This window comes from Falco cherrug, chromosome 20 (genome assembly GCF_023634085.1).
Source record: "Falco cherrug isolate bFalChe1 chromosome 20, bFalChe1.pri, whole genome shotgun sequence".
Taxonomy (NCBI): Eukaryota; Metazoa; Chordata; class Aves; order Falconiformes; family Falconidae; genus Falco; species Falco cherrug.
The window spans coordinates 2,680,768-2,694,304 of NC_073716.1; the positions used below are offsets into that span (position 1 = coordinate 2,680,768).

The 13,537-nt window shown below is 64.0% G+C and overlaps 1 protein-coding gene across 1 annotated transcript; it reads left to right on the forward strand.

The window, feature by feature from the left end:
• The first annotated feature begins 3,604 nt into the window (after window positions 1-3,604).
• On the forward strand, window positions 3,605-5,916 carry FZD2 (frizzled class receptor 2). Its single transcript, XM_055697735.1, has 2 exons — window positions 3,605-4,353; window positions 4,388-5,916. The coding sequence occupies exons 1-2, from the start codon at window positions 3,714-3,716 to the stop codon at window positions 5,137-5,139; spliced, it is 1,392 nt and encodes a 463-aa protein (XP_055553710.1). The 5' UTR covers window positions 3,605-3,713; the 3' UTR covers window positions 5,140-5,916.
• The last annotated feature ends 7,621 nt before the right edge of the window (window positions 5,917-13,537 follow it).

Consider the following 13,537-nt stretch of genomic DNA (forward strand, 5'->3'; position numbering starts at 1 on the left):
CACCAGCTGCCTCCCTGGGGTGTCCCCTGACACCCGCAGCCCACCCAGGGGTCCCTCCTGGGGCTGCCTGGCAGGTTCTGCTCCAGGTTTCCCCCTCCCCAGAAAGGCTCAGCCCCCACTCTGGATGGGACCATATCCCCATGTGTCCCTGGTGCCCAGAAGTCGTGGGGTCCCCCTGTCCTGAGCCACCAGCACCCTGCAGCACCCAGAAGGATGGGGAACACAGGGACAGCCCCTGCCACCCTCTCCGGGAGTGACACCCCCCCCCCCCAAAAAAAAAAAAAAAGAATCCAAAATCCAAAGTTTTTAGGAAGCCAAGATCCATGTGGCTGTGCAGACACCCCTGCACCCCCTCTGTCCCTGTCCCCAGCTGGGACAAAGGCCACCAAGGCTGGGAACACCAGTTGGGTGGGGGGTCAGACAAGCCAGACCCTGCACCCAGGGGGCCGAGGGGAGCCGCGGCTGGAGGAGCCACCCCACGTCCCACGTCCCACGTCCCACGTCACGCCTGCAAAGGGGGAGCCGGGAGCAGGCTGGGAGGCAGCCGCTCGCCAGGATCCGGCCTCGGCTCCGGCCCCCGCAGCCCGGCGCCATGCCAGGCCCTTCGCCAGCAGCCTCCCGGCTGGGACGCGCTGGGCAGCTGCCAAACGCCGGCCGTGCCGAGCCGCCCTCCGCGGCACATGGCGGCCGTGGGCTTGGCGCAGTCCCCAAAGGCAGCACCCCTGGGTGCCCCAGCCAGTGGACGGGTGGGCGCCCGCCCACTGGCACCCATCCCGCCCTACTCCACAGGACCACGGTCCCAGCCTCGTCCAGAGCCACGGAGGGACACCCCCCACCCCCCCACCCCCCCATTCCATCCCCAACCCTTTTGCAAGAGCGGGGAGCCCCCAGCATCCCACCAGCCGCCACGGTGACAACCGGCACGTCCGGGCGAGAGCTGGCGGGGGGGGGGGGGGGCCGGGAGCGGGTGCGCCTCGTGTGTCCCGTTCCCCCCCCCCCGGGCTTTGATTTCTGGAGCCCCCCCTGCCCTTCCCCCTCGGCCAGGAGCCGCGCAATGGTTTCAATTACGCTCTGAAAGGCGGTGGGGCCCTCTTTTCACGGCAGCCCGGGTTTCTCCTGCTCACAACAAAAGCTTAAGTTACAGGAAAGGGAGAGAAAGGGAGGGAGGACGGCGAGGGGAAGGCGGCAGCCAGCAGAAAGCCCCTCGCCCCCCCAGAAAGGAGCGGGACGGGGGCGGTGGGCTGCCCGCCGGGTCTCCCCTTGGGATTCTGCTTTGGGGAGGGCAGCCCCCCACACCACTACCGACATTTGGGGCGATCGCCCGCAGTTTCTTTCTTTCCCTGATGAGGGTCTCTGGTGTGTCCCAGTACACCACCCACCACCACCCCCAGGTCTGTCCCAGTCCCCTGCAATGTGTCCTGGTTCCCCCAGTGTGTCCCGGTTTCCCCTCCCAGATCCTCCAGCATGTCCTGGATCCCCCTGCTGTGTCCTGGTCCCCCTCTTGAGTGTCCCAGTCTCCTCCAGTGCCCCCCTAGTGTGTCCCAGTCTCTCCCCAGTCTGTCCCAGTCCCCCACAATGTGTCCTGGTCCCCACAATGTGTCCTGTTCCCCCCCACATCCCTCAGCATGTCCTGGATCCCCCTGCCATGTCCTGGTTCCCCCCCGGAGCGTCCCAGTCCCCCACAGTGTGTCTCAGTCCCCCCAGTGTGTCCCGGCTCCCCAGCCCCCTCCCACTGCCCTGGCTGTGGGGACAGAGGTGGCCTTTGCCACGGCCGGGAGCGGGGGGGCTGTGGGGCCGGTGGCAGGATGTACCCTGCCACCCCCGGGCTGATTTGGGGACATTGTGGACACCCCAGCTCCAGCATCACCCCAGGGTGGCCCCACCGAAGCATCCCTGTCCCAGGGCGGGGGGCAGCTGGGACCCGTGTGGGTGCCAGGGGGTTGCGGGGGCTGATCCTGCCCTGGTGCACCCTAAAGCAGGACTTGGGGACAGTGCGGGGGATGTGGGTCCTAGGCTAAGAGGGGAGCAGCCCCGTGGGTGGGGGGACATGGGGGTGCAGGGGACCTGGGGGCGCAGGGGACAGGGGGTGGCAGCAGAGGACACGGGGGAGCAGGGGACACGGGGGGGGTGCTGGGGACACAGGGGAGCAATGGACACGGGAAGGGGGGCGCAGGGGACCCGAGGAGGCAGAGAACGGGGAGGGGGGGGAAGGGGACACGGAGGGGCGCACGGTACACGGGGGGGCATAGGGGACACGGGGGGGGGAAAGGACACGGAGGGGGCAGGGGACACGGGGAGCAGAGGACACGGGGGGGCAGGGGACATGGGGGGCAGGGGACACCGGGGGGGGGGGCAGGGGACATGGGGGGCAGGGGACACAGGGAGGGACTATTCCCCGTGGCCCCGTCCCGACCCCACGCCGTGGGGGGAGTTTTCACGGCGGGGGGGCCGCGGGCTGCCCCGGGCCCGGTGACCCCCGGGGGCTGGGGGGGGGCGTGTCCCGGGGCGGCGGGGGGCGGGACGGCCGCACCGTTTGAATGTGATTGGCGGGGCGGGGGGGGCGGGGCCCGGCGGGGGCGGGTCGCGGGGGGGGCTGCTCCGCCCGGCGGGGACGCGGCGCTGCCCCGCACAAAGGCGGCGGGAGCGTCCGGTGCGGCCGCTCCGCTCCCCCGGCACCCCCCGGTACCCCCCCCGGCTACCCCCCCCCCCCCCCCCCCCCCGCCGCCCCGCCATCGCTATCGCCCCCGCCCGGCCGGGGCTCCGGGACCGGGCACCGGGAGCTGCGCTGCGGAGCACCGGGTCGGGACAGCGGGAAAACGGGAGCGCCAAGTCCGGGCAGCGGGAGCAGCGCTGCGGAGCACCGGGAGCGTCTAGGCCGGGCACCGGGAGCGCCACGTCTGAGCCCCGGGGGCCGTCCCACCGCGCGTAGCGGGCTGGGGCACCGGGAGCCGTCCCGCCGGGCACCGGGCACGGCAGATCCCGTCACCGGGAGCCGTCTGGGCAGCACCGGGCACGGCAGATCCCGTCACCGGGAGCCGTCGGGGCGGGACCTGAGCAGACCCAGTCACCGGGAATCATCCAGCCAACACCGGGCACGGCAAATCTGGTTACCGGGATCCATCCAGGCAGCACCGGGCACCGCAAATCCAGTCACTGGGAGCCATCCAGGCGGGACCTGAGTGGATCCAGTCACCAGGAGTCATCTAACCAACACCAGGCGCGACAGATCCGGTCACCGGGAGCCGTCCAGGCGGGACCTGAGTGGATCCAGTCACCGGGAGTCATCTAACCAACACCGGGCATGACAGATCCGGTCACCGGGAGCCGTCCAAGCAGGACGGGGCACGGCAGATCCGGCCAGGAGGACCGGCTGACCGGCTGGGCACCGGGCACGGTAAATCCAGGCGCGGCAACTGGGATCACCATGGGCCCCCCGCCGTGTGCTGCTCACCCTGGCCTGGCTGCTGGTGGGGCTGAGCGTGCCGGCGCCGTGCCGGAGCCAGCTGCACGGTGAGAAGGGCATCTCCATCCCCGACCACGGCTTCTGCCAGCCCATCTCCATCCCGCTCTGCACTGACATCGCCTACAACCAAACCATCATGCCCAACCTGCTGGGTCACACCAACCAGGAGGATGCGGGGTTGGAGGTCCACCAGTTCTACCCCTTGGTGAAGGTCCAGTGCTCGTTGGAGCTCAAGTTCTTCCTGTGCTCCATGTACGCGCCGGTCTGCACGGTGCTGGAGCAGGCCATCCCGCCCTGCCGCTCCATCTGCGAGCGTGCCCGCCAGGGCTGCGAAGCCCTCATGAATAAATTTGGGTTCCAGTGGCCGGAGCGATTACGTTGTGAGAATTTCCCCCGGCATGGCGCCGAGCAGATCTGCGTGGGGCAGAACCATTCGGAGGACGGCGGTTCACCGGCGTTGCTCACCAGTGCCACGCCGCTGGCTGGCCAGGGCACCCCGGGAGCCCCTCGTTACGCCACCCTCGACCACCCCTTCCACTGCCCGCGGGCGCTGAAGGTGCCCAGCTACCTCAACTACAAGTTCTTGGGTGAGAAGGACTGCGCGGCGCCCTGCGAGCCCACCCGGCCCGACGGCCACATGTTCTTCAACGAGGATGAGATTCGTTTTGCCCGTATCTGGATCCTCATCTGGTCCGTCTTGTGTTGCGCCTCCACCTTCTTCACCGTCACCACCTACCTGGTGGACATGCAGCGTTTCCGCTACCCCGAGCGACCCATCATCTTCCTCTCGGGGTGCTACACCATGGTGTCGGTGGCCTACATAGCCGGCTTCGTGCTGGAGGAGAGGGTGGTTTGCAACGAGCGTTTCCAGGAGGATGGCTACCGCACGGGTTTGCAACGAGCGTTTCCAGGAGGATGGCTACCGCACGGTGGTACAGGGCACCAAGAAGGAAGGTTGCACCATCCTCTTCATGATGCTCTACTTCTTCAGCATGGCCAGCTCGATCTGGTGGGTCATCCTCTCCCTAACCTGGTTCCTGGCCGCTGGCATGAAGTGGGGCCACGAGGCCATCGAGGCCAACTCCCAGTACTTCCACTTGGCTGCCTGGGCTGTGCCAGCCGTCAAGACCATCACCATCCTGGCCATGGGGCAGATCGACGGGGACCTGCTGAGTGGCGTCTGCTTCGTGGGCCTCAACAACATCGACCCTCTCCGGGGCTTCGTGTTGGCCCCACTCTTCGTCTACCTCTTCATCGGTACCTCCTTCCTTCTGGCTGGCTTCGTCTCCCTCTTCCGCATCCGCACCATCATGAAACACGGGGGGACCAAGACGGAGAAGCTGGAGCGGTTGATGGTTCGCATTGGGGTCTTCAGCGTCCTCTACACCGTCCCGGCCACCATCGTCATCGCTTGCTATTTCTACGAGCAGGCTTTCCGCGAGCACTGGGAGCGCAGCTGGATCAGCCAGAACTGCAAGAGCTTGGCCATCCCCTGCCCGCTCCACTTCACCCCCCGCATGACCCCCGATTTCACCGTCTACATGATCAAGTATCTCATGACTCTCATCGTGGGCATCACCTCCGGCTTTTGGATATGGTCGGGTAAAACCCTGCACTCGTGGAGGAAGTTCTACACGCGACTCACCAACAGCAAGCAGGGCGAGACGACGGTGTGACTCCCCCCGAGCCCGGCCACCGCTGCTGCCTTTCGGCTTGAATTATTTTTTTTTTTTTTTTTGGCGGGGGGGTATTATATATTTTTTATTTTTAGATTTATTAACGTCTAAGGGGTGTCTCTCTTTCTCTTTGATTTTTTTTTTATTTGTAATTAAACCTGTAAATAGCATTTGTAAATTTAATCATATATTTCTATTTAAGACATGAAAAAGAGGAGGGGGAAAAAAGGAGGAAGGGGAGAAAGAGAGGAGGAAAGGGAGGAAAAAAGAGGAAAGGGAGGGAAAAAAAAGGAGAGAAAAAAGAGGGAAAAGGAGAAAGGAGAGGAGAAAAAGGAGGGGAGAAAAAGGCAAAAGAAGGAAGAACAAGGAGTGGGGAAAAAAGGGAAGCGGCAAGAAGAAAGAGGAAAAAAAAGGAGAAAAAGGGGGGAAAAAACCATTTGCCCGGACTGGGAGAGGATTCTCGCCCTCCCTCACCCCTCCCCACTCTCTGGGTTGGGGTTCCCCCTGCCCGCGGTGCCGCCAGGGCTGGGGGGCTGTAGCTGGGCTCGGGGAGCAGCCGGCTCCGTGCCCACTCTGTGCCCGCTCTGTGCCGCCCTTCCCTGGCGCTGCTCTGGCGGCCCCTGGAAAAAAGGGGGAAAAAAGAAAAAGCCCAATAAAAATCCCATTTTTTTTTTGCTTTTCTTTTGGAAGCCCCCAAAAAGTTGATATTTTTTGTATTACCACCCCCCCACACACTTTGCTTGCACCCAGAAGATGCTGTGACGGGGCTGTACCCCCCCTCCAGCCCCCCAGGGTGGGGGTCTCTGCCTGCCCCTGCCTGTACCTCCCCCTGCTTGGCCACAGCCTTTTCCTCCCAAATTACTTTTTAAACACTCCGTAGCAAATACAAACAAGTGAAACAAAATGCTAACTTATCCCTGAGGGTTTTTTTTTTTTCCCAGGGGGGGTCCTATGGGTGCTGCTGCCCGCCCCTCCGCCCCCCCCCCCCGCTTCCATCGCACCGTGGGGGTGAGCCAGAATCTCCCTCCAGCTGGAACAAAGCACTTTGCAAGGGGAAAAATACGGATTTAACCCCCAAAACGAGGATTTTCCACGTTTTGCAGAGGGTGGGGGGGCTCCTGTGCTTAGGAGAGCCCCCCCTGAAGGAAATAGCTCACATTTTCTGTAGGATTAGGGGGTTTGGCTGTGTGTGGGCCGTCCCCCCCCCCCCCACCCTGATCCCCAGTCTCCGGAGAGAAGTGGGTCCCGGCTCCAGTTCAGCTTGTCGGGATTTGGGCGATGCTGGAGATGGGATGTGGGGAGTTTCAGCTGGAGGGGGGCTGGCACAGAGCTCAGGGAGGGGAAGGATGGATTTAATCAGCTGGATTTAATTGAAATTTAAAAAAATACTCTTCCCAAAATGGAGAGGGAGACATGGCCGGGGAAGCGCTGACCCCACGGGTGCCCCAAAACCGGCCCCGGGAAGCCTCAGCACTTCTTGTCTCCATCATTTTGGGGGATTTGGGGATCCTCCAAGCACAAAGGGGGTTTGCGGGGGGATTGAGCCCTTCCCCTTTCTCCAGCAAAGCCTCGGAATGATTCCAAAACCCCCTTAAAAATCCCAATTTTCCAGTGAAAGGAGAAGCGAAAGGGTTAAGGCAGTGCCTCTCCAGCACATTTTGGAAAGGAAAAACTCTTTGGATCCGGTTTAATTTTCCAGCGATGACTTGGAAGGGGGGAGAGAAGAGGGGGGAAAAACGTATCCAGGGTTTCCCCCCTGCTCCAGGGGTTGGAGACGCAGTTTGAGGGATGGGATGAGCTGGCTGGGACCCCCCCGGCACCCCCCCAGCCTTTGGTGACTCTCGAAATGGGAATTAAAATGGGGTTGATTTTATCACTGCCGATGTCTTTGCCTCCCTCCTGCAGTGAAAACCACACTGGGGGTGACATTGGCAGGATGAGCCTCGGCCAAGGGGCCAGGGGGACCCCCCCAGCACCCCTCCACTCCGTGCACCCATGCATCGCACGGGTGGGTTCACCTTTGCCATAAGGGGTCCCAGGGCCGTATCCAGCCCTGGCATTGGGTGCTTTGGCCTGGGGGTGCTGGCCATCGGCTGGTTCTCGTTAGCCAGCCGGGGGGTCCCGCTCCCCAAAAGGCAGATCCCACCCAAGGCCGCTTTGTTTTCCGGAGGCGAAGCGCGGATCGCCAGGGACGGGGGGAATGTAAACTCTCCACCCAGGAATGCAGGAGCTGGGAGATGATTGTTTTTTTAAAGGCTTCGGTGTCTCGGCTTTGGAAAACAGAGCTGGGATTATGGTGGCTGCGCCCAGCGGCTCTGTGGGTGCTGAGCACCCCACAGATGCTGCTGGCACCCACCTGGGGGTCTGCGTCCGTGGCCCCCCTCCCCAGCCCTGCAGGCTCCTGCGATGTCCAGGAGGGTTGGGGTTGGGATTGGAGGCATCGGGCCAGATCCTGCCCCGGCAACGGCTGCGTGGCTCAGCCCAGGGCCCTCCAGGAGCCTTTTTTTTTTGGGGGGGGGGGGGGGGGGGGTTGGAGGTTTTTGGCTCTCGGGACTGTTTGCAGGCAGAGCAGGGCAGGAGCTGTCGGCATGTGTCCCCTCTGTCCCCTGGTGTGTCACCCCAAGGGTGGGTCACCCCAAGGATGGATCTCCCTGGGGATGGGTCACCCCGGATCCAGCTGACCTTGGTGATGGGACCAGGTCACCCTGGGGATGGGTCACCCCAGGGGTGGGTCACCCCAAGTCCAACTAACCTCCAGGATGGGTCCTCCCAGGTTCAAGGCACCCTGGGGACAGGTCACCCCCTGGTCTGGCTAACACAGACAATAGGTCCCCCCTGGGGACAGAGGACAGGGGACAGTGACAGGCCCCTCCTCGCTGCACACAGCCGAGTCCCAGCCCTCCCAGGCTGGTGACTCCCATCCTCCTCTTCCTTTTTAAGCCAAGCAAAAAGGGAGCAAACGCCAGTGGCCTGTCCCACCGTGTCCCCGCCTGGGCATGCTGGGGGTCCTTTGATGTCCCCTAATGAGCCCCGCTCTGTTTTCACAGCTGCCCAATGCGGCAGAAGTCAATTAAAGTGCGCCCCAGCCCCTCCTGCCCCAGCAAATGCCCACCCTGCCGGCCCCAGAGCACCCACAACTCATCACACCAGTGCCTGGGGAGCCTCATGGGGCTCATTCTGGTGGGGATGGGGACCGGGGGTCCCCACGAGGAGCAGCCATGGACAAGTCAGCTGTGGGGTGATGACGAGACAGCCCCAGGGGGTGAAACCAGTGCAGGGAAAGGGATGCTGGAGGAAGGAACTGGTCTTGCTGGGAGGAGGACAGGTCACAGGAGTTCCCAGTACTGGCTGTCCCAGTGCTTCTGTTCCCCAGGCCACAGTCACTCCTGTCCCCTGGCTGCTGGCTGGCTGTCCCCGGACCACGGGCTCCCCTGGTCACAAGCTCTCCTGTCCCCATATCCATGGGCTGTCCTGTCCCCTGTCCCCCAGGGACCCTGCCCCATGGGTAGTCCTGTCCTCATGCCCCCCGGCTCCCCTGGCCCCCGGGCTGTCCCACCCTCTGTCTCCTGGGGGCTCCCCCACTTTTTCCCTTGGGACCTGTCCTACCAGGGTGACAGTGCCCTCAGGGCAGTGGGGTCCATCTCCCCCTGCCCCCCCCCCCTTGCCACTGTCCACTCTCATCCTGTGTCCCCAGCAGTGACCTGGGGGGTGGCAGAGGGAGATGATGGGGAGCAGGGAGGTGACGGGGGACAGCTTGTGGTGACACAACACTCGTCCCCACCGATCATTTCTATCAGCCCTTATGGTGTGACAGGTCCCAGGGCCTTGGTGGGGACACGGCTGGCTGTCCCCCACTTGCAGGCAGCTGCCGGCTCACAGCTTGATGTGCCTTAACCTCCAGGAGGACAAAGCCAGCAGGGACCCAAGGCCACGGGGAGCAGCACCCATGGGTGCTGTGGGCAGAGTGGGGCGATGGCTAAATTCGGCTCCTCGCTGCACCGCTCTTAAAGGAGACAAAGCTGCCATAAAGCAAGATGTGCCCCCACCCCCACCCTGGCAATTAGGGTTGTCCCTAATGAGGGTTGGGTTGCCCAAGGCAGATGGAGGATCCTGTGTCCATCCCACCATCCTGGCCTGACGATGTGGGACATGGCCCCATCCCACTGCCCTGCCTGAGTGATGTGGGACCCCATCTGCACAGGGATCACGCCTGAAGGGTGTGGGACCACAGGACGTGAGGCCACCTCTCCATCCCAGCATTCTCCTGAAGAACTTGGGGTAGTAGATGTGATGCCCTGTGTCATTCCCAACATTCATCCTTGAAAACAGGGTATGCGCAGATGTTGTACCCCATCTCCATCCCAGCTTCCCTCCTGGAGGATGGAAGTAGGGTGGGTGAGCATGGTACCCCGTCTCCATCCCAGCACCCCCCACAGACAACGTGGGATGGATGGACAAGGGATGAATGAGCATGGGACCCCTCTCCATCCTGGTGTACCTCCTGGAGAACATGGGATGGATGGACTCAGTACCCTGCCTCCACCCAACACCCCCTCTGGAGAACGTGAGATGGATGGAGACAGGATGGGTGAACATGGGACCCGTCTGTCTCCATCCTAGCATACCTCCTGGAGAACATCCCAGCACCTCAGCATCCCTCCTGGATGATGAGGGGTGGGTGGGCATGGAACCCTGTCTCCATCCTGGTGCAGCTCCTGGAGAAGGTGGGACGGATGGATATGGTTCCCCACCTCCACCCCACACACCACCCAGAGGACACGGGATGGGTGGGCGTGATGCTCCATTCCCATCCTGGCACACCCCACCTCCAGCCCAGCACCCCATCGTGTGGGATGGGTGGGCACGGGGGGTCCCAGCCCAGCCCCCGCGCTGGGTCCAGCCGTGGGGCTGCCCCACGGCCACGCGGTTCCGGCGCAGCCGCCCGGGGGGGCCGGGGGGGCTGGGGGGGGCTGGGGGGAGGGATCCGGCCGGGCCGGGCGGGGGGCGGCTCCGGAGGCGGCGGCGCCTCTGAATGCGGGGAATGTTTTTGCAGCTGGAGTCGATTAGGGGCGGGCGGCGCGGGCGGGGGCGGGGGGGGGCGAGGGGCGGCTGGGGGGGGCGAGGGGGGGGGCGAGGGGGTGAGCGTGCACAAAGAAGAGGGGGGTGAGGGTGGTTGCATGCGTGTGCAAGGGGGGAGTGCGCGTGTGCAAGGGGGGGTGCAAGAGGAGGTGTTCGTGTGCCTGCGTGTGCAAGGGGGTGTGCAAGGGGGTGGGGAAGGGGTGAGTAAGGGGTGGGCAAGGGGGTGAGCGTGCACAAAGAAGAGGGGGGTGAGGGTGGTTGCATGCGTGTGCAAGGGGGGAGTGCGTGTGTGCAAGGGGGGTGCAAGGGAAGGTGTTTGTGTGCCTGTGTGTGCAAGGGGGTGTGCAGGGGGTGTGCAAGGGAGTGAGTGTGCACAAAGAGGAGGGGTGCGAGGGTGGTTGCATGTGTGTGCAAGGGGGGAGTGTGTGTGCAAGGGGAGGTGTCCGTGTGCCTGTGTGTGTGCCTGTGTGTGCAAGGGGGTGTGTGAGGGGGTGGGCAAGGGGTGTGCAAGGGGTGTGCAAGGGCGTGAGCGTGCACAAAGAAGGGGGGTGCGAGTGTGGTTGCCTGTGTGTGCAAGGGGGTGCAAGGGGGAGTGTGTGAGTAAGGGGAGGTGCAAGGGTGGGGGATGTACAGTGGGGGCTGTGAGGGGGTGTGTGTGCAAAGGTGAGTGTGAGCATGCAAAGGGCACTGGGAGAGCAAGGAGAGTGTGCGTGCAAGAGGGAGGCACTTGAGTGTGCAAGGAGGGGTGCCTGAAAGGGTGAGTGTGTGTGCAAGGGGGACTGTGGGTATATAAGGGGAGGTGTGTGCAACAAGGAGCGAGTGTGAAAGGGGAACACGTCCGTGCACATGTGTGCACACAAGGGAGCACGTGTGAGTGCGCAGCAGGCGGGTGTGCAAGGGGTGTGTGGGTGTGCGTGTGAGGGGAGCGTGTGCCCTTGAGGAGAAACATACAGGTGTGTGCAAGGAGGGGACGCACACGCCAGGGACGTGCTTGTGAGCAGGCGTGCAAATGGCTGTGTGCACCAGGGAGCACCTTGGGGCCACGAGGAGGGGATCCAGCACGTATAACACGGGCTGCACATGTAATGGCCATACGTGTGCCAGGCCACCCATGTCCCTGGGGCTCACCATGCCCCCTGCACTCCCCTGCAGGACCCCCGCCCTGTGCACACGCGTGTGTGGGTCACTGTCGGCACCCACCGGCGCGTGCAAGGAGCCGGCCGTGCTCGGCCACCCCCGCGCTGATGCAGCCCAGCTGCTGCCCGGCCATTTATAGCGACCCCGTGGCCACCAGCCGAGGGGCCGGGGCCCCCCAGTCGTGTGCGGGGGCACCGGGGGCCCGGCCGTGGGGACACGGGACACCCCGCAAGCCAAGCTGGGGGGACACATACATGAACGGAGCAGATGGGCACACACGTGTGTGTATAGAGGGGTGTGGGCGCCGTGCCGCACGCGTGTGCCTGCGTGTTGGCGTGTGCTGACCTGCCTGGATGTGTCTGTGCACACAGGAGCGGACACACGTGTGGGCAAGCGTGGGGGCACACACATGGGCATGTATGTACACACGGAAGCACAGACACGCAGGGACGCTGGAGGGTCTCCCTGCCTTGGAGGTTCCTCCAAAACGGAGGTTGCCCCATGATGGTGGGCTCCCCCGTGATGGAGACTCCCCCATGGGAGGGTTTCCCCCATGACAGGGGGTTTCCCCGTGCGGGAGGCACCCCAAAACGCAGGTATCCTCATGACAGAGGTGCCGCCCCCCGATGGAAGTATCCTCCATGCAGAGAGTTCCCCCACCATAAAGAGTTCCCCCCACGATGGAGGGTCCCTCAAAATGAAGGTGTCCCCCAAAGTGAAGGTTTCCCCATGATGGATGTTCCCCCATGACAAGGGTTCCCCCCATGATGGAGGTGTCCCCCCCCCCCGTGGTGGAGGTTGCCCCACAACGGAGGTTCTCCTGATGACAGAGGTTCCCCCATGATGGAGGTTGCCCCATGATGGTCGTTCTCCTGATGGTGAAGGTTCCCCCACGATGGAAGTTCTCCTGATGACAGAAGTTCTCTCATGATGGAGGTTGCCCCCATGATGGAGATGCCCCCCATGATGGAGGTTGCCCCACAACGGAGGTTCTCCTGATGACAGAGGTTCCCCACCATGATGGACATTCCCCCAAACAATGTTCCTTATGATGAAGGTTGCCCTGATGATGGAGCCCACCCAAGATGCAGAGGTTGCCCCACACTGCCCACTCCCCAGGACCCTCATGGTGGGCTCCAGGCTCCCCCCACCCCCTGTGCCAGCCAGCTGCAGCAGGAGGACACGAGGCCACAAACACCTGGCCAATGGCCACACCGGGGCCAGGCCAAGCCCCACCGGGACCTGCCCATGGCAGCAGTGTGTCCCTGCTCCACACCTGGTAGCACTGCAGTGTCCCCTGGCCAGGCAGTGGCATGTCCCCTGCCGGAGCACCCTTGGGGCTGGGGGCCCTGGGGGTGGTGGGGACGTGTCCATGGGGGCCCACCAAGAAGCTCAAGGTGCTTCACTGGCTGGGGAGGGAACTGCAGGTCACACTGGGGCGGGTGTCACCGTCACCGCACCGTCCCTGGGGTGTCACCATGTCACCGCTCAGGTGTCCCCCCACCCGTCTGAGGGTCCCTGGGCACCCATGGGTGCACACGAGTGTCATGTACACGCAGGCACCGCACACGGCTGTGCACACATGGCACACGCATGCACACATATGTGCGCTGGGCACACATGCATATACCCCCCCTACACACACGTGTGCGGTGTAGGTCTGGGGGCAACTCGTCACACCGATGTCCTGGGGGTCCCCCCCAGATGTGACCCCCCCCCCGCCCCCCTGTCCCCCCCCTCAAAGCCCAGCCCCACCACCCAACTGCTCTCACCGCCCCCCCAGCCCTTCCCGGGGCATGTTTCTGCAGCCCCCCCCATCCCCCCTCCGCTGCCTGGGGGGCTCGGTGGGGGTCCCGTCCCCCCCCCGCTGGGCGTGAAGCTGGTGCCAAACTGTCGGTGCTGGTGCCACCTGTCCCCAGGGCTATCACCTGCCGGGGGGGGGGGGGCACACCGTGCCGGGACCCCCGGGGGGGGCACGCCGCGGGGGGGGCGCTTTTATCTCCCGTTCGATAGAAAATTGAGCTTTCAAGGCATTAAATTTGCCTTTCGTGGAGGTGTGGGGGGGTCAGCGGCCACCCCGGGGGTGGGGGGGAAAGGCTGCTTTCGGCGTCGATGGGGGGGTTGTCACCCCGCGGAGGAGGGGACCCACTCCAGTCCCCGGCCCCGGCGCTGGCTGCAGGAA

Coding starts and splice junctions, on each gene's coding strand:
- FZD2 (XM_055697735.1), top strand. CDS start 3,714: ATGTACGCGCCGGTCTGCACGGTGCTGGAGCAGGCCATCCCGCCCTGC. Junction 4,354..4,387: donor GGAGGATGGCTACCGCACGG/GTTTGCAACGAG, acceptor AGGATGGCTACC/GCACGGTGGTACAGGGCACC.